This window comes from Dichomitus squalens (assembly GCF_000275845.1).
Source record: "Dichomitus squalens LYAD-421 SS1 unplaced genomic scaffold DICSQscaffold_1, whole genome shotgun sequence".
Classification (NCBI taxonomy): Eukaryota; Fungi; Basidiomycota; class Agaricomycetes; order Polyporales; family Polyporaceae; genus Dichomitus; species Dichomitus squalens.
The window spans coordinates 691,312-717,468 of NW_006766883.1; the positions used below are offsets into that span (position 1 = coordinate 691,312).

Sequence of the window (26,157 nt, forward strand, 5' to 3'; positions counted from 1 at the left end):
TGGACCACCGCCCCTGTCAATCACGTGGCTTTGATGCGCAGTGCACTGTTGGACATTACTCCGGGCATGAGTTCCTGGGAGAAGACCAGGCGGGCCGCCGGCGTGGAAGGATTCACCCAGTCGTCGCACAAAATACGTACAGCTTGGCTGGGTGAAGGCAGGGCCCTACAAGGGCGGCGGTCGCATATACCCGCCGGGAGCAAGTGTAGAGACTCGTTTATCCTGCCGTGTGGCGTAACGACTTTGGCAGGCCCGTTCGGGCTACGTTACGAACCCGTGCCACAAGAAACGTGAAGCACTGTCCTCCAACAATAACGGTGTCGACAGATATGGCTGTAGTCAAATTTTAGACCGCCGACGTTCCGTATCAACAATGGACGTTAGACCTCGTCGTGAGTAAGGCAGACGTCCTAAACGGGAGTTTCAACTAAGCATAAGACGCCTGCGCATGCAATGTCAGCGTGGTGGCGGCTATGTCGCAGCCAGCCTCGGTCGTCTCTGGTAATACACGCCTTTCTACTGCAATTTGGTAGAGAAAAGCAGTACTTGGATATCTGGGGACGTTACGAGCCTGATCGTTACCGGAGAGCTGACATCTTCGCTGACAGCCATCGACGTCGACCGCAATGAGTGACTCGGACGTGCCATATTTTGTGTGAGTCACGACGTAACAGTCACGGAAACCATGGTTTTCCCCAAAGTCTAATACAGTAGTAGCTAAGTAGTAAGCCCAGAAGCGATGCCTCCAGACCGTCCTCTCGTCTTCCTTTGTTCTCAGCTCTATGGGTGGCATATTCCGTCTGTCCTTTACGCCAACCCGTTGCTGCACCATCGTTTTATGAACACGCCCTCGGGCGCGGAACCGTGTATCTCCCATGACGCAAATCTCGTCGGTGAGTAGACTGGTACAGTGAGATCGCGATCCTGTGCGTCTCGATGCTCACGTCTACTTGTAAACACGTTAGGCGGTACCGCCTAGAACGCTGACTTCCCCACTAACTTCCCCTCATTGTCAACCGTATGTTGAGTTCTTCCACCTGCAATTAACGTCTTCATATCCTCGTCATCCATCCAGGTTCATGATGTCAGACCACAACTCCCAGATAGTCCTCTATGTGACCCAATGGTGGCGAGGCAAAGACTCCGAGGGCAAAATCCTACCCCTCCACTGGGCACTGACGTTCAACACCTCTGGCTCCGATGAGCGGCCAAGAGGTAACGTCTACAACGCCGCCGGCAACATCGATACCTTGCGCTACGAGGCCGAGCGGGGCGTCCCCATTCGACACGATCTCTGGCGCGGTTCACTCGCTGTCGGCCGTATCCCAGTCGAATCCTTAGACCAGTTTGAGAAGATCTTGTCTCAAAATCCCGTCATACGCCACGATCCGGAATGGAATTGTCAGAACTGGGCCTGGACTGCCCTACGCGAGCTTAGACACCAGGGCTTCGCCATCGAGTATAACCTCACATTGCACAAGCTCCGGATGGACATGTTCGAACTACTGGAGGCTTGGGAGAATGGAGACATCTGATATCGTCGCTTGTTGACATGAGAATCGCGCTGGGCGACGCGTTCACATTTGGGGCCAACGTTGTGAGTCTTGTCGCTAGTTTCGGCTGCAGTCTGTGTGCGCTGACGGTGACCACAGTAATTCGTGTTCCTTGGGTGCTGCACCATAAACTTGCGGTCAGCAATAGCGGGGACGTGGAATGAGTTAATGTGTACGCTATAGATGAGATGAGACAGTGAACAACGAATACGACAGTATGCCCGAGGCGACAACATGAAGACACTACAACACATGATAATGGAGCAAAGCAAGGCACTATGATGCCTTTGACCTGCGCTTCTTCTCCTTTTCGATAGTTCGCTTCTTCTGCTCCAGATCTTGCCGCTGTGGAAGAACATGCGCATTGATTGGCATTCATAGCAAGATCTGTCGATGGAACTCACCTCCGCGGCACGCTTCTTCTCGCCGTACTTCATGCGCTCGTATAGCTTGCGCTGCTTGTTGCTCATCATCATCTTGTTCATGTTCTGCTCCGTCTCGTCCTCCTTTGTTACCTCAGCCTTCTTTGCCTTCTTCTGCGCCTTCTTCGACTCTTTTTCGAACGTACCAAAGTCGACGCCGGCAGCCTCCGCTGCTAGCTCGGCTGCACGCAACGCCGCGGCGTCCTCCGCGGTAGCAGCAGCCTTCAGTGCGGCTTTCAACGGGCGGGCCTCCTCCTCCTCGTCGCTCCCGCCTTCGACGACCTCCTCTTCGTCCTCCATCTCCTCGTCCTCGTCCGCACCAGCAATCCCTGCCGTCGGGTCGTACGCGTCTGCGCGCTCGCCAAAAGGAGATAGATGCGGCGGTAGCGTCTTCCCTTGCGCGTACAGGTCCTCGAGAAGGATCTTGCCCGCGTTCACGCAGTCGACGACCCACTGCGGCTGCACGTACTTGCGCCGCCGACGGTGCTCGCGCTCCTCCTCGCTCTCGTTCGCGCGTTGCACGACCGGACGGTCGATGATGACGTGCGTGATCGAGTCATCGGCCTCGTCGAACGGCGAGCCGCTGCCCGACGTCGCAGGCCAGCCGATGCGCCCGCCGAATGCGCGGACGATGAACTCGAAGATCGGGCGAGACGTCTCCCGCGAGAGCCAAAAGGTATATGGGGCGAAGAGCTTGGCTGAGGTCGACTGTGGCAGGGTCGAGAGCGTTTTGAGGGTCGGCAGGGCGGCGGTGGTCATTGCGGGAGCGGAGGGGGCGTCATCGGGGTTCTCCTCCTCGGCGGTGTCCTCTACGAACTCCTCGTCTTCGTCGTTTGCTGCAACGTCCACCGCGGGCATGTCGACGTCTGCGTCGCCAGCTGCGCCGGCAGTGATGCTCTTGATGGTCTGCCGAACGTCTTTGCTGGAGACGCGCTTGCCATCGACCTCAACGGTTTTTGACTTGGCAGTCGGTGCCGATCGCGCGTCCTTCGCTTCTTGGAGAGTGAACGCGCCAACGCCCGCTGCACCCTCATCCTTCTGAGTGTCGAGAGGCGGAGGGTAGACGAGGGCGGCGTCGGTGTACAGCTTGAAGAAGACGAAGCCGAGGAGTGTTTGATAGAGCTCCAGGAACGTTAGCATCACACGGACATCAACGTCCACAGGGATCTAAATATGAATGTCTTGTATCAGAATAATGTAGGTAGAGCGAACTCGCGCAACGTACAGTTTGGGTGAACTGGTAGGGAACCAGCCATGTGATCGTCTGGTCGAGAACGTCCGCCTGGTAGTATACCCCCTTAATCGAGAGGAAGACCTTCCGTAGTGCGTGGGTGTGCATGACATATAACTGCCATTCTGCCGCGAGTCGGGCGCAGTTTTCAATGAGAGTAGGGGAAACCTTGGAGTCGGAAGGGAGGGAGGCGAAGAGGAATATCATGCAGAGGGCATCGTCGATATCGCGCACCGCGTCAATAAATGTCGGATACCTGGATAGACCTGTTCGCAACGACTGTCCGCGCATAATTGCAACGACAGGGACGTACCTCTCTTTGATGATGTGATCTAGACGATACACGGGCTTGTTCTCCTCCAAGCTCTTCGCGCTACTCCATTCTCCCCTCCCGAGCGCGCGGGAGAGCTTCTTTGCAAATGCCTTGTGTTCCCGAAGTTTTCGAAGGACGGGCTCGTGTGCAAGGTAGGCAATATCCTTCGCATAGTAGAAATTTGTGGGAGCGGAGGACCCCTTGTTCGCCTTCTTCCGGTTTCGAGGCTCGCGGGGGTAGATGCCTGAGTATTTTACTATGAGTATCTTCACAGTGTTCTTGCACGAGGTGAGCAACGCACCCTTCAAGATACATAACCTCCGGAAGTCTGCTAGGGAGCATTGAAGCTTCTTGATGGCGATCGAGCGGGTCATGTACGCCTTGGCGGCACCGGCCTTTCCCTTCTGCTTTAAACGACCCATAGTGGAGACAAATCTTGTGGAACAAGATAGTGAAGGAGGAAAAGGAGAGAGGAAGCAAGGGGGAGGAGGAAGGACTGGGGTGAGATGTCCAATCAGGAAGCGCTCTCCAAACTTTTCGGACTGCAGCGGTCAATGGGCGCCTGTCGGTGGCACGCGCAGACAGCCAGTGAGCTTGTTGCACTTCGCCATCTCCCTCCTCGTCCACCATGAGGTCCGTCCCTCTCTGCCCTTTCTATCCGTTTGCGCTCAATCGCTCACTTTGAACGAATGTTGTAGTCAGTACGTGCACGTCCCCAAGTCCGAGCTCGACGAGGCGCAACTCCGTGCGCTCGAGGAGCACGAAATCAGTCAGGGCCCCTTGTCGGTCCTCCAGCAGGCGGTTCGGAATCATACACAAGTCCTAATTTCCCTACGAAACAACAAAAAGCTGCTAGCACGCGTCAAGGCATTTGACAGACACAGCAACATGGTGCGTGCTCCTACGGGCGTAGTGATCCACGCGTCGATCTCACGTCCCCTCTCTTGTCTAGGTTTTGGAGAACGTGAAGGAGGCATGTTACACCTTCCCTTGCTAACTAGACGACTTTATCTCACGCAAGACTTCCAGATGTGGACAGAACTGCCCAAGGGCAAGAACAAGAAGCCGGTGAACAAGGACAGGTTCATCAGCAAGATGTTCCTCCGGTGAGTCTGCCATGTCCATCCTACTCAGTGGACTGCGTTGCTCACTTGAAGATTTCTGTGTAGTGGCGATTCTGTCATTCTGGGTAAGCCATCTTCCGCGGTACCACCGGCCGATCTGTCCTGATGTATCTCCCTAGTTCTACGCAACACTGCTTGAGGTTTGCCATCTGGTCCCTTGCACTCTGTTTCCCACCTGGTGAGGAGTTGTCCGGAACGTTTCACTTGTCAATGCTGTGTATACTCTATCATGTATCACGTATCGTACTGTCTTTTTCACTCTACTTTGTCGACGCTCTGATTCGCCAAAAGCTTATGTCACGCAAGATTCCCCACTCAACACCCGCTCATACATCTTGGAACCCCCTTGCCACCAGCTGGTGGGGTCGTCACCCACTTGAATAGTATGTCAACAATCTTGAGGATATCGAACTCGCAGAAGCCAGTAACTCACCGTCGAGATGTGGTGCGTTCCTCGACTTCTATGTCCTTGATTGCGTCGAAGATACTGCTCAGGGCGATCCACGCGAAACTCCGTGCCCCGAACGCGTTGTGCTCCATGATCGCAATACGGTACGCGACCCATGCCCGGTAAAGCGACTGGTCAGAGGCAACGCCATCGTCGCCCGCGATGCCGCATTGCATGCTGTCGACGAGTGTCGCTGTCTGCTCTCTCATCTGCGACATCTGGTCCTTCCTCTTCCGACGCTGAGAACACTTCGCAACTATGGTGCCGACCTGCCAGAAAGGGCGTCATTCCACCGTTGCGTTGTATGAGTCTAGCTGAGGACTCACTACAACCTCTTCCTCAGATATCATCGCGGACCGCGAAGGGGACAGCGTAAAGTCGGCACATATAGCCCGTAACTGAGAGATATACGAGTTGTACAGCTCCCAGATGTCCTTGATCGTCATGTCGTCGTGTGTATTCGTGCTGATGAATTCAGAGACGCGCCTCTGGACAGTCCGAGCCACCACATTGTCTCTGGGCACCTTGGTGTAGGCGAACTGATTTTGGACGTCGGCCAGCTGGTCCTCCTGGTTCATGTATCGGCGCTGGAAACGCACCGCTCGCTCCGCCGTCTGTACGGCAGGCAAGTCGATGGCGCGGAAGAGTTTCCCAACGGCTGTCATACTCCGGTAGAACGACAAACTATTTTTCCCACTGTGCGTCTCAGGCGCGTTCCAGTCGGGTTTGATTCGCAGCGGGGGTCGCGGGATCTGCTCTATCGGAACAGGCTGCCCTGTCTTCGCGTAGTCGACGGCGAGACTATGGAGTTCGGCGAGACGTAAGCAATCGGGATTTAAGATGCCGTCGGTATCGTTGGTCTGGTCCGCAGTGATCAGCCAGTTTGTAGCGATGATGCCAAGGGTCTGTTGGAGTCCGTGAATGAGTACATCTTCGTCAGAAAGCCTGAGCGTTGGAGGGTTACTCACGTCGCTGCTGATGAACTCCGCGACAAATTCTGCGACGTCGTCCATGGTGCTCTCGTGGTCCACCATCTTCCTCGGAGCGGGCTCGTAGGACGCTGGGTCATACGTCCTCTTGGGCATGAGATCGGGCCGAGTCGTTACGTTGTACTCATCTCCGTCGAGATCGCCACCTCCTAGGCAAGAAGGTAACGGTCGAGAACCTGACTTCGCGTATGAGTCCGTGGACTACAGATGCAATCATGTAGAACGCACCGGTGGTAGAGAAGACCACGGTATTTCTGAGCGACTCCACATCGTAGTGCGACCCGGGCCGCGGCCTGCCAATTGCGGTTGCGATCTGGACATCTCCAGGGTGGATGGTCGGCGATCGCGAGACGACGCAAGGTCCTTCCAGGAAGATGAGGCCCTTCTCTTTCGGGGAGTCGACGCACACGAAAATCTCCCCTTCCTTCAGCTCCCTATGGATGTCGGCGACCCCGACGAGGGTCCAGCTATCGGTGCCGGGCACGGGTATCCGCGCGCGATGCTTCAGCTCCCGGAGTACGTGGTTGACGGCGAAGTCCATCATCTGCCTCCAAAAGATATCGTCGTCGAGTGGGCCCAGACCGAGCTTGTGTAGGCCGAGCATCACCGGTGCGATACGGAAAGACACACCAAGTCCGTGGTCTTCGAACAGCTTGGCAGACAGCTTTAGAGAGGTGACGGATGTCTGCGCATCGCGTACGGCATCGTCTTGGAGCTTCTTGAAAGTGGTGTAGGGCACGCCGAGACCTTCAAGGAGCATGATCAGGGGGCGATTCAGGTAGTATGCTCCGGGCCTATCGAAGGCCCTCGCCACTTCCACTATTGCAGACTTCGAGTCGTCAAATTTGATCATAGAAGGGCGGAGCATGATAGCATTGTCCGTGAGCTTGTAGTCCACGCTCAACATGCCCTTAGAGCCCTGGAAGCGGACTTGAAAGGCCCGCGGGTAGGTCTTGCCTTTTCTTGTCTTGCCACTTCTGCTCTGGAGGGCCTTCCAGATTGATTCGGCAAGCATAGGCGAAAGAGTACCGACACCGTCAGTGAAGACATCTTTCCCGTTCCGACCCTTGATGTCGCGACCCATATAAACCACGCCGACGGCCATGGATACTGCAGCGTCGGTGGCAGTGAACGCTTGGGAGATGCGAGCAGCGTATCGGGCGGGACACCTCATCAAGGTAGGGTCGAACGGGAGATTGTGGAATTGACCTAGGCTCTGGATGATGGTCGTGGCGTCGACAAAGTGGACATTTTGATGGGAGTCCCGGTATCTGAACGGCTTTACGAACCATACAGCGTGCTCCTTGAGAGCGGACTGAGAGTACGCGAGGAACCGGAAATGCGCCCCGGCGATCCTGATACCTTCAAGGAGAACGCGCTTCACGCGGAGGTCGATGAAACGACGCCCGTCCACCTCGCGGTTGAACCGATATTGAAGTCGGTTCTCATCCTGGAAGCTGACTCGCAGGAAGCAGTCTTGGCTGTGGTAATACTTCCGCATGACTCGATTGGACCGCTCCGGGAAGGGCCCCTCGAGTATCATGGTAGTGGGCGTGACTGTGAGACGAAGACAGTTGAAGGGGGCAGAGGTATCACCCGCGGCGAATGAAGTGAGCGGTTTATGGACGAATTGAACCCGGACCTGCTCGAAGAGCTCAGCGATACCGATACTCGATCGGAGCGGGGGCTGCGTCATGACGCCGTCACTGGAACGGTGCTGGTCCTCGCCATACCAGTATAGTTCCTTCGCCCGTGCGCGCAGCTCTCGGAGGAGGGCGGCTACATACTCGCGTTGTCGTTCAACAGTGTATCCGAGGGGACGATCACGTAAGATGCGGTCGATGGGACGGCGCAGCAAGAGGATCTCCGTCATGTCGACTAGCCATGAACGTACCAACGCCTCGAGGTGAAACGCAACCATCCAGGGTAGTCCCGCCAGCCATAACTCGTACAGCTCGCGCCTTCTGGCTGTGAATAGTTCCCGGCGTTCGATTGGGTAGGAATAGCTTGACACTGGGGTGTGCACCGCACGTGCGAAGGATCGGAAGGTCCCAAGGTCCTCCTCAGAGGCGCACTCGAGCCGAATGGCCAAGGAGGTGTAGGGAGCAATTGCCTCGTGACTCTCATCGAATGCCGTCCATCGTTGGCGCGGAGTCGTATGCGACAAGTTTGAGGTGGATAAAGGCGCGAGGACAGACTCGGTTTCGAAAGAGGGAGGGTAGTCGAGGGAGAAGAAGATGACGGGACTCCCGGACGGCTGATGAATACTAGTGGAGACCCATGCGATTTGGGATGCACGGATGGCAATGATGCGAGTGTCGTCCAAGTCATCACCACGAACTTTCACACGAAACTCTCGCCTGTCTTCGTCGAAGACGATGTGAGCATCGCAGATCTTCTCCCATTCGACGGAGTATACATGATCGCGGCACTCTCGACCAAATTGGATGGTGGTGACGCGGACGGAGCTGTCTCGCAGACGTTCAGATTCGCGTTCTCGCGCGTAGGATACTCGAGGCTCCTCGTAAGGCAACGTGCGGATGCGCTCCACGACTTCCGGACGTGCGGTTTTGTGACTCTTCTGGAACTGGATGCGAGAAGATCCGAGGTAAAGGGAGAGTTGGGGGGAGGGCCGGCCGTACCAGTGTAAGAACTGGTTTGCCAGCTCCTCTGTGGGTAGAGTGAGCGCGGCGCTTTGAGACGCGCCCTTCCGCTTCGAGGGAAATAGGTGCACTTCGAAGTTAAACTTGCTTGCGGTAGTAGGTGACAGGAAGGGGGGAGCGTGAAGAACTTTCGCGAGCTCCGCTTTGAGCTCGTGAACCGACGTCCCGAACGCGACGTTGGAGGTGTAGACTTCTGAGTCCATGATTGGCCTAAGCGCAGATAGGAATGTGAGTCCTTGGTGTTTCTGATAACGGGAGTACTGATGAGAGGACATTCAGCGTTGATGACGGTCCTGTTATAAAGGACTTGACGCTGCGGCACAGCGCAACGCAAGAAGCTCTCTGCAGCAGTGCTTCAGGCCCGCAGAGTTGCAGAAAGTCACTAGGACATGCTGTGGTAAGTGGACTGTTTGCAACAACTCATGGAAACCTTGCATATCACTATCCCACTGTCTGGTACGAATGGACCTGTGCACACCAGACACGTGGTGTGATGAACTACCTCGTTATACTCTACGGTATCTTATATGAGGGAGCACTGATTTTGAGGTCAATTGCAACCCATACTTGCAGACGTCTGGGCCAGTTGATCGTCGATGGCCCTGACATGGTGATTCGACTGGCTAGCACAAACGTCGTCTCTTATCATAGGAGTGCCTAAGTAGGTCTCAGAGAGAGCACAAGACCTACCGCAGCAGTACACACAACCTGAAATCCTTCGTCTGCGACGTACATGAGTAGATGCATATGGCGCAGGTGGTATCAGGAACAGCCGCCGTGACGTCCGATCCATGGCCGACTTCGAACGCGGCTACTACAGTGTATGCTCTTGAACCTTTGTTGGACAAAATGATAGCAATCCGCTCACAGATAAACGGAGAATGCGATCTTGCCCTTATCAGAAGCTAAGAGGTCAGCAGCAATTGGAGGAGCCTGTGCCTTGACGATAGGAGCCTGAAGTGATGATATCTCAAAGCGCGACGTCGGACGTTCACTATTCAGAATCAAGCGCCGAAGAGCTGACTACCAGACTCAATCAGTACACTAAGCGTCATATGCACCACGAATTCTTCAAGTTGTACCAGTCCGTATCGTTGGATGAGCGCCACCAGCCAAACCCCTATATGCACCAAATTCTGCCTACATAGCACATGGGCCCTGTACTAGTACACGGATGTTGTTGTCAATCCAGCCTGAGTACTCATACACGATTGTACATGATCATCTGTCAGGTCATCAATATGCCATTACCCCCGGACCTTTCGAAAAACGGTGTGTATTATCTGCTCGCTGAGACGCATCATCGTCTAGCAAGAGCACGATCTTCATCTTCAATCTCCTTGATGGCGTCGAAGATACTTCCAAGCGCGACCCAGCAAAAACTACGCGCTCCGAAAGCCTCACCCTCTATGTTCGCAAGCTTGTATGCAATCCATGCCCTCTGGAGCGATGTCTCAGGCGGTATCTCGTCATCGCCAGAGAGTTCTTCCTTGACGCTGCTGACTAGAGTAGCTGTCTGCTCCCTCATCTGCGACATGAGATCCTTCCTCTTTCTGGGCTGCGAGCACTTCGCGACTATCGTTCCGATCTATCACACAAGTGTTAGAGCGCATCAACAGATAATTTTGATGAGCGAGACCTACGACAGCCTCTTCCTCCGTCAGCATTGCTGAGCGCTTGTGCTCCAGAGTGTGGTCAGCACAGATCGCGCGCAATTGAGAAGTGTAGGACTTGTACAAGTCCCAGATACGGCGTATGAAGTCGCCATCATATTCTTCTGGAGAGATGAACTCCGAGATCCGCTCTTGAACGGCCACCGCGGTCCTATCGTCCATTGGCGTCTCGTCGTATAGGAGTTCGAGGACATCGGCATACTCATCGTCTTGATTGGCATTGTGCATGTGTCTGCGTTGTCTTCTTGCGACCCGTTGGACTGTTTGTAATGCGGGCAAGTCGATAGACCGAAAGAGCTTTCCGATCGCTTTCATACTTGTGTAGTAGTCTTCGTTACCCCTGCTGATGGTCTCGGGTGCACTCCAGTCCGGCTTCGTTTTGGACTTGAGCTTCGGTATCTGATTCACAGGAACAGGCTGACCGCTTTTCGGATAGTCAACCGCATGGCTGTGCAAGGCGGCGAGCTTAAGGCAATCCTGGTCCAGGATTCCATCAGCACTCTGATCCGCAATCTTCAACCAGGTTGTAGCGATGATTCCCAGAGTCTGGGAAAGGATATGGGCTGAGCCTTGAATGCTTGGCACAACAGTGGAGACTTACGTCGCTACTGATATATTCGGCAACAAAATCAGCAACGTCCTCCATAGTACACTCGTGTTCTACGAGCTTCTTTGCCGCTGGCTCGTACGACGCAGGTGTGTATGTACGAGGAGGCAACAAATCACGTCGAGTGGTAACGTTATACAAATCCCCATCGAGATCGCCCCCGCCTAAGCAAGATGGGAGCGGTCGTTCCCCTATCCCACAGACGTATGAGTTAACATCGAGGATTCATCATGCAACGCGACGCACCCTGGATAGAGAAGACCACAGCATTCCTAAGCGACTCCTTAGCCAGAGCACTACCGGCAGGTGGTCTTCCGATGGCATGCACTACTTGAACATCCCCGGGATGAATGGTCGGCGAACGGGAGATCAAGCATGGTCCTTCGAGATAGATCAGACGCGACTCAGTAGGAGAGTCGATGCACGCGAAGATCTCCCCATCCTGCAGCTCCCCGTGGACATCCGCAACGCCGACAAGGGTCCAGCTATCCAGGCTTGGAACGGGGATCCTCGCATGATGCTTGAGCTCACGAAGGACATGATTGATTGCGAAGTCCATCGCTTGTCGCCAAAACACATCGTCATTGAGAGGATCGAGCCCGAGCTTGTGGAGACCAAGCATCGCGGAGGTGAGACGGAAGGATACTCCGAGTCCATGAGCTTCGAGCAGCCGGGCGGAGCGTTCGAGCGAAGTCACAGACTGCTGAGCATCGTACACGGCAGCGTCCTGCAATGCCTGTAATGTCTCGTAGGACACCCCGAGGCCTTCCAGGAGCATGATGAGAGGGCGGTTGAGGAAGTACGGCCCTGGTCTATCAAACGCACGGGCAACCTCGATGGTGCTTGACTGATTAGCCTCAAACTTCGTCATAGACGGCCGGATGACGATCTTTCGGCCGGATAACGTGTGGTCGACGCTCAGCATTCCCTTCGAACCCTGGAAGCGGACTTGGTAGGCTCTCGGGTACGTCCTGTCAGGACGGGAACGACGTCCTCGCTCGCGAACAGAGCGCCAGATCTCTCTAGCAAGCTCACGGGAGATGGTGCCGACGCCGTCCGTGAAACAGTAGTTCCCCGTCGCGTCTTCCAGATCTTCTCCCCTTTCAATCTGGTCGACATCAACAGTGATGGACGCGTCGGTCGCCGTGAAGGCCTGAGCTATCCTTGCAGCATATCGAGCAGGGCAGTGGATTAGAGTGGTGTCGAATGATACGCGGAAGTTGCCCAGATTCTCGATGATAGTTGTGGCGTCAACGTAGCACTCCACGCCGTGCCCATCTCGATGGCGGAATGGTTTCACAAACCAGACTGCATGTTCCTTTAGAGCGGATTGCGAGTACGCCAGGAAACTGAAGTGGGCGCCCGCAATGGTGATCCCGTCGCGTAAGACACCTCTAAATCTCCGATTGATGAAACTGCGTCCATCGACCTCGCGGTCGAAGCGGAATTGGAGCCTATTTTCGTCCTGGAAACTGACACGAAGAAAACATTCTTCGTTCTGCCAGTACATTCGGATAACGCGGTTGGATCGTTCAGGAAAGGGGCCTTCAAGGATCATCGTCGTAGGCGTGATAGAGACATGGAAGCATTGGAAGGTCGCTGGGGCATCTACAGCGGGCGCGTGTGCTGCAACGGGCTTGTACACAAACTGGGCCTCGACCGACTGGAAGAGATGGGTCACCGGGTCTGACCACGACGCATTCAGGTGGGTCTGGAGGCTGGGCTCGGCACCAGGCTGAGCCTCACCATACCAGTACAACGCTTTTGCGTGCGAGGTGAAGTCGCGCAGGAGTGCTGCTGTATAGGCTCGTCCCTTAGCCCTGAGGACTCGTTCGACGTGATCACGAAGAGAGAGAGCCTCCCTCATGTTCAGAAGCCAGGACCTAAGCAACGCTTCGATCTGAAACGCCACCGTCCAAGGGAGTCGCTGGATCCATAGGCTGTAATCTTCGCGTACCGTATCCGAGAAGAGTCCCCGCCGCTCTACAGGGCACAAGTCGCTGCCGACGCGAGTGTGGGCCGCGTCGGCGAACTCGCGGAAGTTGCGAAGGTCTTCCACGGACTCGCACTCCAGACGGATGGAGAGAGATACATAAGGCATAATCGCCGCGAGATCATCGCTGTCGTTGAACGAGGACCAGCGTTGGCGCGGAGGTTTTGCATTTGAAGAGAAGAGGCTGGCAAGTTGGCTGAGAGTCGACTCCGACTCAAGAGCGGGAGGGTGGATCAGGGAGAAGACGATGGTTGGACGTCGAGAGTCGTTGTCTACGGTGGCGGAGATGTAGTAGATCTGACTAACGCGGATGGCGATGATGCGGGTATCTGAGAACAAGCCACCTTGGTCCATACGGACGCGGAACTCCCTTCGCTCTCCGTCGAAGGCAAGGCGGGCGTGGCATGCCGTCTCCCACTCCACCGAATACACTTGATCTCTGCACTCCCAGCCAAATTGTATAGTGGAGATGCGTACTTGCAGTGCCTGTAGCTCGGCCTCCCTTTGCTCCCGCGCAAAAGCCTCACGAGGGTCTTGGAAAGGTTCCCGGCGAATGCGCTCAAGAACTTGCGGGCGAGCTCCTCGGTTGCTGACCTGGAACTGGACACGAGTTGTATCGAGAACGAATGAGTGGCGAGGGGATGGACCTCCATACGTCTGAAGGAAGAGCTCGGCGATTTCGTTAGAAGGGAGAGTCAAAAAGCCAGTCCGCCAGGGGCCTCTTTTCCTCTGCTGAATCAAGAAGACGCCAAAATTGAACAGCTCTTCCGAGGGATTCCTGAACGGGGGTGCGTGGAGGACAGCCGCGAGCTCCAACTTGAGCTTGGTGTCCTTAGTAGAAGCAGGAATATTCTTCATGTAAATTTCCATGACGCGATGAGCCAGCTGAACGGGACTGTGCAGGTCCTGTTCAACGCCAGTATATGACACTGGGACAAGCTGCACGTACAAAGGCGGGCTATCCAAAATGTAAGGAGGCGTTCCGTCTGCGGGCGATGGCAGCTTCCTTTTGCACTCTGTAGCAAGCGGATGTCATTCAATAGCTCAGAGAAACAGATGAGAGTATGGTTGGGACGATTTCTGAGAGGAATAGGCGAAGTGGAGGACCCGCGATAACAATTGTCAGTAGCTTACGGCGATATATGCATTCCAAGGATGCCGCAGCACAGACTCGGAGATGTGCTACAGCAGAGTCGCATGACAGGCACGTCCAGCTTCGGTGAACCTTAACTTACATGAGATGAACAGGTAAGCGGGTCTCTCCTTCCGTTGCGCTCTACAATTGCGTGCCAGGGAATGCAACAGCTCGCTGATAAGTCTTCCTGCCACGCACTTGACGACTGCGTACATGAAGTCCAGCAGCCTTTATCCGGGCTTCATGGGAAGAGCGCGCATTCAGAAGGGAAGGAAGTTTCCTCCGGGAAACAACCGTTTTAATTCTCTACGGCCAGACGATATCTTGTGTTCAATCAATGTCTGGCCGGACGTATTCTTAGCGGACGCAGAGTAAGAGCCCTCAGTAACTCACCACATCCTGGATGTATCTGTTGCGCTCAAACTCTTCGCGGAGCCATGAAATCGTCTCCTGTCTAGTAGTTTTGTCGGGTATAGCTTGAGATCATGTTAGCAGCTTGTGGTGGCAAGGACACGAGTGCATTACATCTTGTGGCTCTGACGGCCTGACGGTAGAGATTGAGGACACGTTGCTTGAGTATGAAATGCTTCAATGTGAACTGCTGCATGAGGTGCGGCGCACAGAGCAGTACAAGGAAGAGGATGCTCAGCAGGTGACGAATGTCAGTTAAGAGCCTACGAAGGCAAGTGAAAGACGGGCGCCTAGCGCAAGCATTGGACTGGACACCGAGACACCGAAAAGGTCAAACTTGTCTGCACCGCAGATCCTCCCCTCTCACCTCTCCTCCCCGTTCACTCTCCGGCATGGCCTCTCAGGACGTCAACTCCTCTGTCTCGGACACCAATGTAGATACATTGACCTCGCCCCCAGCAAACACGGTGGAAGACGTTGCCGAAGCTGTAGCTAAAGTCTCCCTACAAGACCAGGTGGCGGCGGATGTCCACGACAAATCTCCTGACACTGCTCGTCCCCTCAAAGTCTACACTCGCAATGAGCTTCTGTATCTCTCAAAGTCGTCGCTTGTCAACATCCCTAATGGCATGCCGCATCTCAAAGACTGGTTCGGGTGCGTTGCAATCATAGATACTGTGTCACCACCATCGTGACAGGTCGGGCATAGTGATTGGAATGAACAAGTTGGGAGCAAGAAGGAATCTGAAGCATCTACTACGCCCAATGCAAGGGACCGTCGGTATGTCTCACTTGGCTGCTTAGATAGCTTGCTCTCAACCTCGTTTTCTAGTTTCCGAAGAGATGCAGATGATGGAGGTATGTGCACTTCAATAGATCTCTCTTCGCGGCGTCCTCAAAAGATCATGAGCAGACGTTGCTCGACCTTCGTTCCGCTCTGGCCTCTCGCAACCCTCTCAAATGGGCAACTTCAGACACCAGCCCATCCGTACGACCGACCGCACTGGCGACAAAGATCTCGACCGGGAACGCGAACGTGATCTTCGTGACCGCGAGGGACAAGAGCGGTTAAGAAACGTGAGCCTCAACAAATCACGGTTCAGGAAGCGTGCTCATGCAGGCCATCTAGCTCTCTGACAAGTTCGACCGTGATCGTCTCGCCCTGTCGTCTGCATCTAACCTGCGTAACAAGGAACGCGATGCAGCTCCACATCTTTCTGGTGCGTCTACTGCACGGCTAGGCCAGACCCAAGGGAATGGTCGTCGTGGAGAGGGAAGAGATGTACCAAAGAGGAAAGCGGTTGAAAGTAGCGATGATTGGCGAAGAGGTGCGTATGCGATGCGACTTGCGAGATCCTGTTCCTGAAACAAAAACTATAGGTGCGGAACCCAGCAAGGCTGGGCGAGATGAAAGTGAGGTTCCTCAGACCTATCACGCACTCTGTTTCTAAGAGGTACTTCAGGGACTGACCCCCGCCGAGATCGTGACGCTCGTGAGAGGCCGCGTTCGCGTGTTCGTGATACGTCTAGGGCAAGGCGAGAGCCGTCGACGACAAGACGTGATCGTGAGGACAAGGAGCGACCTCGAGACCGCCGAACTGACGGCGACCGCGACGACCGACGAGATAAAGACGATAATGGCCGGCGCGACCGCGATGATTACCCGCGCCGTGACTGGGACGATAGTGTCGATCGTGAGCGCGACCGCGATGATCACAATGCAAGAGACGGTCGGGATCGCTATGATCATAATCGCCGTGCAAGAGATCGCGATACCGATCGTGACCTCGAAAACGATGCCAGACACTGGCGAGATGATGGCCGCAGGGACGAACGGATTGCTACACGGCGGGAGCGGGAGGCACGCGAAAGGGGCTGGGACCGGTTCGAGGACCGCGACAGGGAGCGGCCTTCCGCTGGCGACGATCGTGACGCACGTACTCGCCGCGGGGCAGGACGAGACAGACGGTTGGGAGGGACCGATGACAACAAGGACAGGGAAGATCGCCGGGATCGTGACAAGGACCGCGAGGCAGAGCCTGCGTGGATGGAGACGTATGTTCCGACCACTCCTGGCGGTGGCATCCTGGGCGGCAAAGGTGCAGAGGGTGAGCTTGACGGAATACAAGCGTTCAAGAAAGGCATGAAGGAGAAAGAACGCAAAGAGAAGGGCGACATCTCTGACACAGCCCAGGCTTCAGAGGCGAATGACAGTCTCGACCGACAGCAGACTTCGTTGACTACTCCTGCCTCTGCCAATGCTGAAACTCCCATGGACGAAATACAGCTGTTCAAGCTGATGATGAAGCGTGAAGCTGAAAAGAAAGAAGGTGACAAGGTACAGAATGGACTCGCGCGCCACACCTTCCCCGAAGCGGGCCCACCGGGACTGTCCAGTAGTCCATCCCTCCAAAGTCAAAAGGGGGAAACAACGAGTCTCGCAGGTGAGTCCTAATTGCTGAAATCATAGTTTGCTAGTGTTCCGACGCAGTCGGGATAGACCCTGCCATCGTTGCCCAGCGTACATCCGATGTCCCACGAGCGCTTCTTCCCCAAACTCAGGACCGCAATAAGTCCTCCCCACGACTGGACTCGAACAATGGCATTCTGGCTAGCGGCCTTGCCATATTGGATTCCACTCGTCAATCGCAGACATCCAGTCCATCTTTCGACCGCTCCCTAGACGCTTCGAGGGCCGTTGGTCCACGTTCGGGGCCGGGCAATTTCGGGGTCCCGTCTACTGCTGCGGGACTTCCCGCTCTTCCTCCTGTCGACCTCTCTGCCCCCGCCAATGCCTTCAACCCTCCTGCAGGTTCTCGTGTCCTGGCTCTCAAGTCACGTGTTCCGTCTGCTAACTCAGGCACGCCTCCTGGCATTGCTGCCCCTCACGCACATCCTCTACAGCCCAGCGCCTCCGGTCTCCCGGCCCACCTCGCGGAAGCCGTTCCTAATGACATGCAGTTCAGTGCGCCCCGTATAACCCCTTCGGACTCGTCTCGTGGGATCAGGAGCTTCTCGCCCCTCAGTAATGGGACTCAACCTACCGTACCTCTAGAAGATCTGCGGGAGCATGTGCATCCTGGACAAATGAACGAGGGTTTCCGACGGGCTTCCGGTCCTTCTGCGGCCGAGCGAGCTATCCTCGGTCTCCCCGGAGAAGGCGGCGCACCGTACGGCGACGTAGGTGGACCGACGTCTAGCGCGTTCCCCCCAGGTGCACCTTTTGACCCGTCTGTGGGCAATGTTCCTGGTGGCGTGGGCTATGCGCCCAACAAGGGCAGTCGGTTCGCAAAGTTCTTCGACCAGAAGACGAGAGATGTTCAGGGACAGGTGCAGGCCGGTGGTCCGCGCCTTACCCAGCAAGTTCCGAATATGCCTTCGGCAATGTCGCATTCCAACCAGCGACAGGACTCCATTTCTTTGGGCGGCATGGGCACACCTCGGGGAGAGCGGACAATGGAGGACATCTTCGCAATGCTGCAGAGCTCAGCGCAGGTCAGTACCTTCATCTGGGTTTGATCCCGTCAACGTTAACGCCGCTTTAGCATCGGGTTTCGCCTCACTTGCCTCAGCCAAGCCGGATACCCTCAGGCGGCGGCCACGTTCCGCAGTCTACGCTGGAGTTGCACCTTCTGCAGCAGCAGCAGCTCCAACAGCAACAGCTTGCGCAAAACCGCCTCGATTCCCTCTACGAGAGCCGTCTCGATGACAGGAACTTCGTGCCGGATGGCCTCGTCCCTGGCCTTCGCCCAGCTCCGCCGCGCTCGCGCAGCCGAGGAGAAACCGTTGGCGTCTTGTTCAACGAACAGATTGACGACCCGCTCCACTTCAACATACAGCGCCTCACCCAGCAGCGGAACTTGGAGCAAATGTACAACGCCCCCTTGCAGTCGATGTATAACCAACAGCAAGGAGGCTTGCTTCGTAACGGCGGCGGTATCCCCATGCAACAGGGCCAGTTCCGCGGCCCCTCGCCCATCTCTGCTCAGAACCCGCTTCAACCGCCGTCGCAGCGGCTTCCTCCTGGGCTCGCGAATCTCGGCGGACGCCCACCGCACGACCCGTCTCAGTATCTCGGCTCAGGCGTCGGCATCCCAGGTGGTGGTTTGCACGGTGCCAGTCCCGCGCAGCAAGTGTACAACACGTTCACGCAAGGCGGACTCGGGTTCAACGGGAATCCCCCAATGCGGGGCCCGTCTGGACCCCAGGCCCCCCTGTCGGTCAACCAGCTGGGCGGGGTGGTCCCGAATAACATCGACCTTCGGGCGGCGAACCAAGCGCAGCTGTTGGGCCTCGCGCAGGGCAGCCTAGGCGGTGGAGGCATGCGCGGCTCCGGCCCCGGGTTCGGACCCCAACATGGTGGCCCTGGGGGACAGCTGTCGCACGTCGCGATGCGCCAGCAGCTCCAGCAGCAGCAGCTTCCCCCGCACCTGGTGCAGCAGCTCCTTCCGTCGCACCTACAACAACAGGGGATTTCTGGAGGTCACGCGCAGACGACGCAGGACTTGATGGCTCTCTTGATGGGCGGCCACCGAGAATGAGCAATGTACTATGTGCGCCCTCGCTCAGGCCACTCAGTGGCAGTTGACAGTGGGCGGTAACAGTTCCCGACTCCCGAGGTTCGAGCACGCCAGAGATGGGCTCCCGCACCGCAATTGCAATCAGAACGCATTTTTGTTATTGTATCGTCGATATCCCTTTTTCCGTTTGGCCCATCCATACTTTCGTTTCATTCTCGTGTCGTTACGGCTTACCTTCGATTCTGTATCTAATCTTGACGGACGTCTAGCAAACGAACGATGCCCCTTACGTCATCTAGGAGTTGATTTGTCTGCGACGACCGACATCAATCCCTCGTTCGATGAGCTGGCACGGGAGGGTCTGGGGCGTATATCACCTGGTCTATATCGGCCCTAAGGGACGGCAACATCTGGCGATTGAATTTCAGAGATGGCGCACTGTCAGTTCACGCCATGGCCACTGCATTCCGCCGTCCATCACACGTGTAGCAGCGCATCTCTTACGGAAGCCCCGCCTTTGTCGCTGGTCGCCGCCAGTGTCAATGCTGACGTCTGTATGCCGGTGTGCAATCGAACGCGGGCGGGTGGCTGGTAGGCAAAGAGTACTGGTAGAACACTCGGCGCTTAACGCTCAGCACTGAACAGGTTCGCCCGGCACTCGCGTCAACCCGTAAACGTCGCACTTCCCAACCCCGACGTCATAGGCCCAAAATAGCATGTTCTGGCCACGGACGCGTCCGCCTTGTTCCTGATCAAGGATCGCGCGCTTCTCGATGGTTACCCAAAACGCGACCCCGCAGATCTTCCAACTTCCGTGTGTCCTCTACTTCTGCCGTTGCTCATGTCCAGCGAGGTCCTCACTGGTTTATGCGGATGGCTACTTCCACATTGTACTCCCAAGGGCGTCGCATAGTACTTCCCTTCTCAGATGTGAGCGGCGAGATGCTCACGACATCCCCCTCCGTGTGGCTTCCGTGCATCTTAGCAGCGAATCTGATCCGGAAAGCCGGAGTCGCACAGAAGGGAAGGGCCGAGCCCACACCTGGGAAAGCCAGGGTTTGTCAGCCGAAGAGCAGCGCTTTGAGCTTGCCTGTTCCGTGAGGACCGCACCCGCTCCTCCCTGCTGCTTTTGTTCTTGGTCTTGTGCACTCACGCGGCTTCAGCGATAACTCGGCCAGTCTGACAACGCTCCTTCTCCAATACCGCCGAGAAAGACTGAGCTTATTCTATTTAAACATCCTTACCACATGCAACCGCCGTCTTCTCCCTGAGACAGCCGTTTAGTCTTGTGCTTCCTAACACTAGGATTATATGTTCTCTTCGGAATAGCTTGTCCTTGACATACAACAACGTCAGCGACACTGTACTATGTTTTGCACCCTACACGATTGACATGGCACGATGGGCCTAGAAATGTTTGATCGCCCGCCGGCCAAGCTGTTTGTCACCTTGCTCGTTGTCCAGTTGGCCTCCGCATCTCCAGCGCTCGGCTATGCGGCACGCGAGTCCACACGCCTGTTTCCTGAGCCTGCGATCATGCTCCCTTCTTTCTCGCGCGAAGGCCGTGCGTTGCACCTTTGACAAGTTCTATTACTCCCAGGGCCTTCCCGGACAACTGTAGGTCAGCCATTGGTCGGCTGGCACCGTGCGGTGTGAAAACCGTTATACCAGCTCTTATGCCACTCATATCAGATAGCATTGCGCATCCGTATTCCCATCTGCTGCCTGCAATAAAGCCGCGTTAGCTACGAGGACAAGCTAGAAGCCCCTGATGGACGTTCTCCCCGCGCCCGATGAATTCTTTCGTGGCGCGTTGTACGTATGAACGTCTGAAAGAGGCGTTCATACGGCCAGCGCAATGCCATTCCCAGCCCCCCGGCTTCACGGCGGGTCTGCCATTCACCTGCGGCCGAGCGTGGGCGCACGCACTCCCGTCGCATTGCACTTACTCAAGTCGATCTTGCCGCCGCAGTTTGGATCGTGCAACGGCATGACGGGATGCAGACGATCAATGGGGACGTCAACTCGGCGTCCCGCGGGCCAGCGTTGCGCCTTCGGAAGGTGCGAGTTCTGCGATTCCTGTGCAGAACGAAGCGCTACAGTCATCCTGTAATTCCTGGCGAGGGAATGGCCGAGTAGAAAGCGGGCGCGAAAATAGCGAACAACCAGGGCTGGGCACGTTGCCCGTCTGGACGTCAGCCCTGGGGGGAGAACCTGGGACGACGGGTTGTGTCTCAGGTTCCCCCGGCTCCGCCGCACAACGGTGGCAGGCTATCAGAATGTACGCTGTCAGTGCAGGCGGTCAGTCCCTTCTCCCCAACGTCAGAAGTACGTCAGCCCCGCACCGTCCTGCGCTGGTGTCCAGAGGGAGCGCCTCGATTGATTCGATAAGGTGACTGATGGGGAGGGGTCCTGAGAGCGGTGCGCACATACGGCGTGAAGAGAAGGCGTCCTGGCCTGGGATGATCCCTGTAATGTCAGCACCGGATACCTTGAAATTATTCGCGATAGGTCCGACATGACATCTTTACTTTCGCAACCGGCAACAGGCAAGCTCCTTATACCCGCAGGCGGAAGCACTTGCAAAGATATATAGTCGTGCGACCCGGTCGCTGTTCAGATCTGCAATAAGTCTGTAGGCCAAGCTAGCGTAGTTGATTGCCCGTGCTGATGATGATGCCGACCAGGGCCCGTCGCTTGAGCGGACCCTCCTCGTTAGACCCGCATGGGCGAGACGTGCAAGACGGCACACAAGAGGGTAATCGTGTCGGGCTGCAGGTCATGAATAAGTAATAGAATTGCTGTAGCACCGTACAGAAGGCGATACCGTTCCTCGGCGCGCGAGCCTGTCGGACGGAGAAGCAGGGGCTTACCTAAATCATGAGATATGAGCCTGATCTGGTAGCGGGAGCTGCCTGCAGGCAGACAACGTGTTCGACCCCACGCAGCTCACGCCGAGAAAGGGGCCAATTGGCAAAGGTCCCGAGGAACCTGCTGGATTAGACGGCGTGCAGGAGATCTAAGCGGGGCACGCCTTTAGTGCGTTGTGATTTCACCCATCCGCCCACGACGTTTCACCGGCTCCTCCACACTGAAGTATCGCTGGACGTCCGCTGCACACGTATCCTCCTCTCCCCTCTCATACCAGCGAGCTTCCCTTGGCGGCTTCCGTTGGTTCTCGCCACCGAGCGCAGATTAGGTTCTCGCTCAGTGTCCGACACCTCTCCTCCCTCTGGCCCCAGCATATCCGTGGTGTCCCCTAGTCGTGGACTACTTCGTGTTGGCCGCCACCTCTCGATAGAAGACGGCAAATTCGCCCGAAGTCCCTCATTTGTCCCTCCCCAGTCGTTCGTTCGGTCTCGTACGCGGTTTCGCCAGTATCAGAACAAGAAATTTAATCGAATAAGGTCGGCATTTAATTCCTTGGCTCCCGCTTGCCCTCGGTTCGTCGAAGTTGCTGCAAGAAGGCTTACAACGGCATCGGTGTCGGTGAGTGCCGACTGCACGCTGTGGAATGAGGCGAGGGCGATTGGATGAAGGCTGACGGGGGTATGTTCTCGCGGGGCAGATTTTGCAGGCTCAAGAAGACTGTTTGGATCGCGCGCCGAGTTGATCGTCGATTGTTGGATAACATACTTTCCGGTGAAGAGAGGGGACGGCATACGGACGGACGTGCATTTGGAGATCAAAGGTGAGCACCGCCGTCCAATGTCTGCCCTCCTTCCTTCTATGGGTGCGGCGGGGCCGTAAAACGTGGGCCGTGGGAACAGGCGAAGCGCGGTCTATTGTGCGCGCTACCCTCTGCCGATCGACTTGGGGCGTACCGTCCCTGCACTACAAGCTCCATTCTACGTTATCTTGCGCGGGCAGCATGCGGAGTCGTTCATGCCCGTGCAGGGTCTGTTCGGGCGTGCTCGTCACGGGATGTCCGTCGCGCGGGGGGCGATGTCATGGCCAAGGCGCGGTGGAGAGGCCTTACACGAGGCATCTGATGAGGGCCTGGTCGATAACATCGCGATTAACGCTTTCGCGTCCGACTTATTATCGGATTATTATGGCGAATAGTCCCAGCCAATAGTCGTCTGCTGTTTCCCATCAACGTCGCGCGTCTACCCCTACCGGTATACCGGATCCCTTATATCTCTCTATTTCACCCGCTCTCCCTCCTCTTGTCTCCCCGCCCAGACTCGACGTTGGCAACGTCCGTCTACCCCCTGCCTTCCTCCGAGCCCTGTTTATAACATAACGATCCCACTGACGATCTCTCGTAACGTTCATTCCAGTCCATCGCGACGACTCCACCACCACCTACGTCCTTCTTCTCCCCATCAAGTCTCGCTTTCCCGTGATACTTGCATGATCACTTGGCCCTCCCGTGAGTTTCTCCTCGCCCTGAACACTTTCCGCGTTTCAGCGTAGCATCCAACGCACTAAATGCATATTGCTACCTTCAATCGCGATGTGACGATCGGACGAAGTGTCCTCTTCGCGTGCACTACCCCCGGTCGTGAAATGTTTATGTTCGCCCACGTATCCGTGAGGCCTCATTTCCTTCTCTCTGAACCGTGTCTATACTACCTTTTGAGAGCGCGCCTTCTTGGTTAATTCGACGAGTCCTTCGTTTTTCACACTGTTGCCGACCACCTACGCCGTTCTCTGAGCTCGGCTATCCAACCCAGCTATCCGACACGCACCATTTGGGCCGCTTGTGCCGTCATGATGTCTTCTGCCCCTTCTACTTCTGATGCGACGTCTCACACGAGCTCTTCTTCGTCTAGCATCACCTCAGTAAGCACCGGTCAACATCCCACCTCTCCTCCAGCTTCAGAGATGAAGGACGTCTCAAACGCAACCAGGGCTTCGCGCCCTTCCGCTTATCCCAAGAAGAAGCCGTCTCCCTACGGCGTCTCCAAGTCTTCTAGGCGACAAAGCCCCCTCTATCCCCCTCATTCTCTTGTCCGGAAGACCCCACGCGCTGCGAAAGCGGAGTTAATCGCGCAGCGTCAGAGGCATTTGCAGATCAGCGCTCTCAGGCGGGAAGGGATTTACCTGGAGGAGGAGTATCATGAAGAGATTCGAGCGTATATGCACGAGATGGAGGTGAGCCGCACTTCGCCGAGGGGTTCCGTTCATTCGTTGAGCCTTGTGATTTGTCCCGCATAGCGCTTGACGATGTGCTCAATCTCGTCCATGGATCAGCAACCGGAGATTCGGTGGCACATGCGCCCGTGTCTCGTTGACTTCCTCGTCGAACTTCACTTCATGTTCCGCCTCCGCCCCGAGACCCTCTACCTGACGCTGAACATTATCGACCGCTACGTCTCGAAGCGTGTTGTATATGTGAAGCATTACCAGCTTGTCGGCTGTGCAGCCCTCTGGATCGCTGCCAAGTTTGAGGATGCGAAGGAGCGCGTACCTACCGTACATGACCTGGCGCAGATGTGCCAGGAGACATACGACGAATCCGCGTTCATCCAGATGGAGGGGCATGTCCTCTCGACTATCCAGTGGGCACTTGGACACCCTACCGCGGAGTCGTGGTTACGTATCTTCTGCTGCGGCCCCATCATGGAAGAGCAGAAGGTTCAGCACGTTGCTCGGTTCCTCATGGAGATCACTCTCTTCTACCGCGAATTTGTGCAGTACCCCTCATCCGCCATCGCCTTCGGTGCCCTGACGCTTGCTCGGTACCTCTGCGGAAAGGGCCGTCGTCTCTTCGAGGAGACAGAGGAGTGTCTGGAGATCGTGGACCACTTGGACAACCGGCTGGCGAAGCACGCCAACGAGCTTTCGGAGACTTTGGTCAAGAAGTACTCTTATGCCTTCTATTCGAAGGCTGCGACCTTCACCCTCCAGTTCTACCTCCAAGGTGGCCGATTCCAGCGTCAGCCCCTTGTGACGCTGCCTATGACGCCTGTGCGTACCTATTCTTCAAAGGTCTGCACCCCAATGAGCGTTTCCACGACGGCTTCCGACTTCTCGGACGACATGCCGGCGACCCCCACGAGTCCTATACTGTCCAGCGACGCTTTCTCTGGCTCGTACATGTCGGACGACAAGGAGAACTTGCCCTCGCCGAAGTTCGAGCCTGTACTCAACAAGCAGCTCATCGAGCAAGTACCGGAGCAGTTCCTGCCCCACGACTTCGTCACCTACCAGAGGCAAGCGCTGCACAATCTCAACGTGTCGTCCCCGCGCCCCGCAATGGTCTCGTAGGATCTCCTCCCCTCGTGCCGCTTAGCCCCCGTCTCTTCGCCCGTGGTCGACACTGTCAGCCCAGGTGTATAGGTTGTAAAAAGCTTTCCTGCCGCTTTCCTTCATCCTGCAATCCTCTCGTCGCGCACAAAATGTATCAACACATCATACACGTCGTTCATCGGCATCCACCAAGCATTCTCCGGTTCTCAAAGCAACATCATCGTCTCATCATGCATGCATACTTCTCTCCTGCAATAGTCTCGTCTCTCCTGTTTTCCTGTGCCAGACATCGTCGCCTATACGAGTACAAGAACAACGTCGAATCGGACGGGTCGACACCAAGAAGCACCGCCTTGTACGCATCCTCTCGTGTACGATTAGGACCCGCGCAGTCCCTCTGGTGTATCCGTCGTTCGGCTGCATTCTGGCACTACTCCTTGTTCTCTCGCGCGAACATTGTTCAGACATATCCTAGCCTATGCATCCCGCCTTTCCTTTCTGCGCACCTATCCCGGATCGCTATACGCGACGCACCTATTTCTCCTTTCCCCCGGTCCAACTTAGCCACCTCCTTCGTTCATATCTTATTCTTCACTTTTATTGTACATTTCTTTGTCGTCTGCGTCCGTCCCCTCCGCAATCACCGATCCCGTTGCGCATTGTGTCATATCCACCGTATAGTCGCCTTCTTTCCGTACCATCTCGTCAATGTCGCAGCATTGAGTCAGCCCCACAATCATCTGTCGTCGTCCGGGCCTGAAGGGTCTGCCGCACCGCACTGTTTTGCACACTCCTGTCGTTTACATTACCAAGCCAAATCGTGCATCGAAGTTACATTATTTTGCACCAAAGCGGCCAGCCATAAGTACGCTTTCGC

At 55.9% G+C, this 26,157-nt stretch overlaps 7 protein-coding genes across 7 annotated transcripts; 3 read left to right on the plus strand and 4 right to left on the minus strand.

Moving 5' to 3' along the window:
- Positions 1 to 789: 789 nt before the first annotated feature.
- DICSQDRAFT_95164 (uncharacterized protein) lies at positions 790 to 4,009 on the minus strand. Its single transcript, XM_007360085.1, has 8 exons — positions 3,821 to 4,009; positions 3,520 to 3,763; positions 3,201 to 3,462; positions 1,958 to 3,142; positions 1,653 to 1,898; positions 1,076 to 1,597; positions 966 to 1,018; positions 790 to 893 (listed from the first exon to the last, which is right to left on the minus strand). The coding sequence occupies exons 1-5, from the start codon at positions 3,939 to 3,941 to the stop codon at positions 1,830 to 1,832; spliced, it is 1,881 nt and encodes a 626-aa protein (XP_007360147.1). The 5' UTR covers positions 3,942 to 4,009; the 3' UTR covers positions 790 to 893; positions 966 to 1,018; positions 1,076 to 1,597; positions 1,653 to 1,829.
- Positions 4,010 to 4,147: 138 nt separating this feature from the next.
- On the plus strand, positions 4,148 to 4,782 carry DICSQDRAFT_142202 (Sm-like ribonucleo protein; the record flags this gene model as incomplete). Its single annotated transcript, XM_007360086.1, has 6 exons — positions 4,148 to 4,152; positions 4,218 to 4,410; positions 4,472 to 4,492; positions 4,549 to 4,625; positions 4,689 to 4,708; positions 4,763 to 4,782. 6 exons carry the CDS (start codon positions 4,148 to 4,150, stop codon positions 4,780 to 4,782), a joined length of 336 nt encoding a protein of 111 aa, XP_007360148.1.
- A 290-nt stretch (positions 4,783 to 5,072) lies between these two features.
- Positions 5,073 to 8,946, minus strand: DICSQDRAFT_164456 (RdRP-domain-containing protein; the record flags this gene model as incomplete). Its single annotated transcript, XM_007360087.1, has 4 exons — positions 5,073 to 5,360; positions 5,418 to 5,996; positions 6,060 to 6,256; positions 6,309 to 8,946. 4 exons carry the CDS (start codon positions 8,944 to 8,946, stop codon positions 5,073 to 5,075), a joined length of 3,702 nt encoding a protein of 1,233 aa, XP_007360149.1.
- Positions 8,947 to 9,978: 1,032 nt separating this feature from the next.
- DICSQDRAFT_95170 (RdRP-domain-containing protein) lies at positions 9,979 to 13,886 on the minus strand (the record flags this gene model as incomplete). Its single annotated transcript, XM_007360088.1, has 4 exons — positions 9,979 to 10,331; positions 10,387 to 10,962; positions 11,018 to 11,214; positions 11,270 to 13,886. The coding sequence occupies 4 exons, from the start codon at positions 13,884 to 13,886 to the stop codon at positions 10,044 to 10,046; spliced, it is 3,678 nt and encodes a 1,225-aa protein (XP_007360150.1). The 3' UTR covers positions 9,979 to 10,043.
- DICSQDRAFT_75480 (uncharacterized protein) lies at positions 13,847 to 14,795 on the minus strand. Its single transcript, XM_007360089.1, has 3 exons — positions 14,677 to 14,795; positions 14,545 to 14,627; positions 13,847 to 14,492 (listed from the first exon to the last, which is right to left on the minus strand). The coding sequence occupies exons 1-3, from the start codon at positions 14,756 to 14,758 to the stop codon at positions 14,412 to 14,414; spliced, it is 246 nt and encodes an 81-aa protein (XP_007360151.1). The 5' UTR covers positions 14,759 to 14,795; the 3' UTR covers positions 13,847 to 14,411.
- A 142-nt stretch (positions 14,796 to 14,937) lies between these two features.
- Positions 14,938 to 19,368, plus strand: DICSQDRAFT_151085 (uncharacterized protein). The gene is made up of 9 exons (XM_007360090.1): positions 14,938 to 15,217; positions 15,272 to 15,343; positions 15,395 to 15,420; positions 15,476 to 15,639; positions 15,692 to 15,890; positions 15,943 to 15,975; positions 16,026 to 17,006; positions 17,063 to 18,057; positions 18,108 to 19,368. Exons 1-9 carry the CDS (start codon positions 14,955 to 14,957, stop codon positions 19,101 to 19,103), a joined length of 3,729 nt encoding a protein of 1,242 aa, XP_007360152.1. The 5' UTR covers positions 14,938 to 14,954; the 3' UTR covers positions 19,104 to 19,368.
- Positions 19,369 to 23,912: 4,544 nt separating this feature from the next.
- Positions 23,913 to 25,298, plus strand: DICSQDRAFT_46400 (cyclin; the record flags this gene model as incomplete). The annotated part of the gene is made up of 2 exons (XM_007359773.1): positions 23,913 to 24,182; positions 24,246 to 25,298. 2 exons carry the CDS (start codon positions 23,913 to 23,915, stop codon positions 25,296 to 25,298), a joined length of 1,323 nt encoding a protein of 440 aa, XP_007359835.1.
- Positions 25,299 to 26,157: the final 859 nt, after the last annotated feature.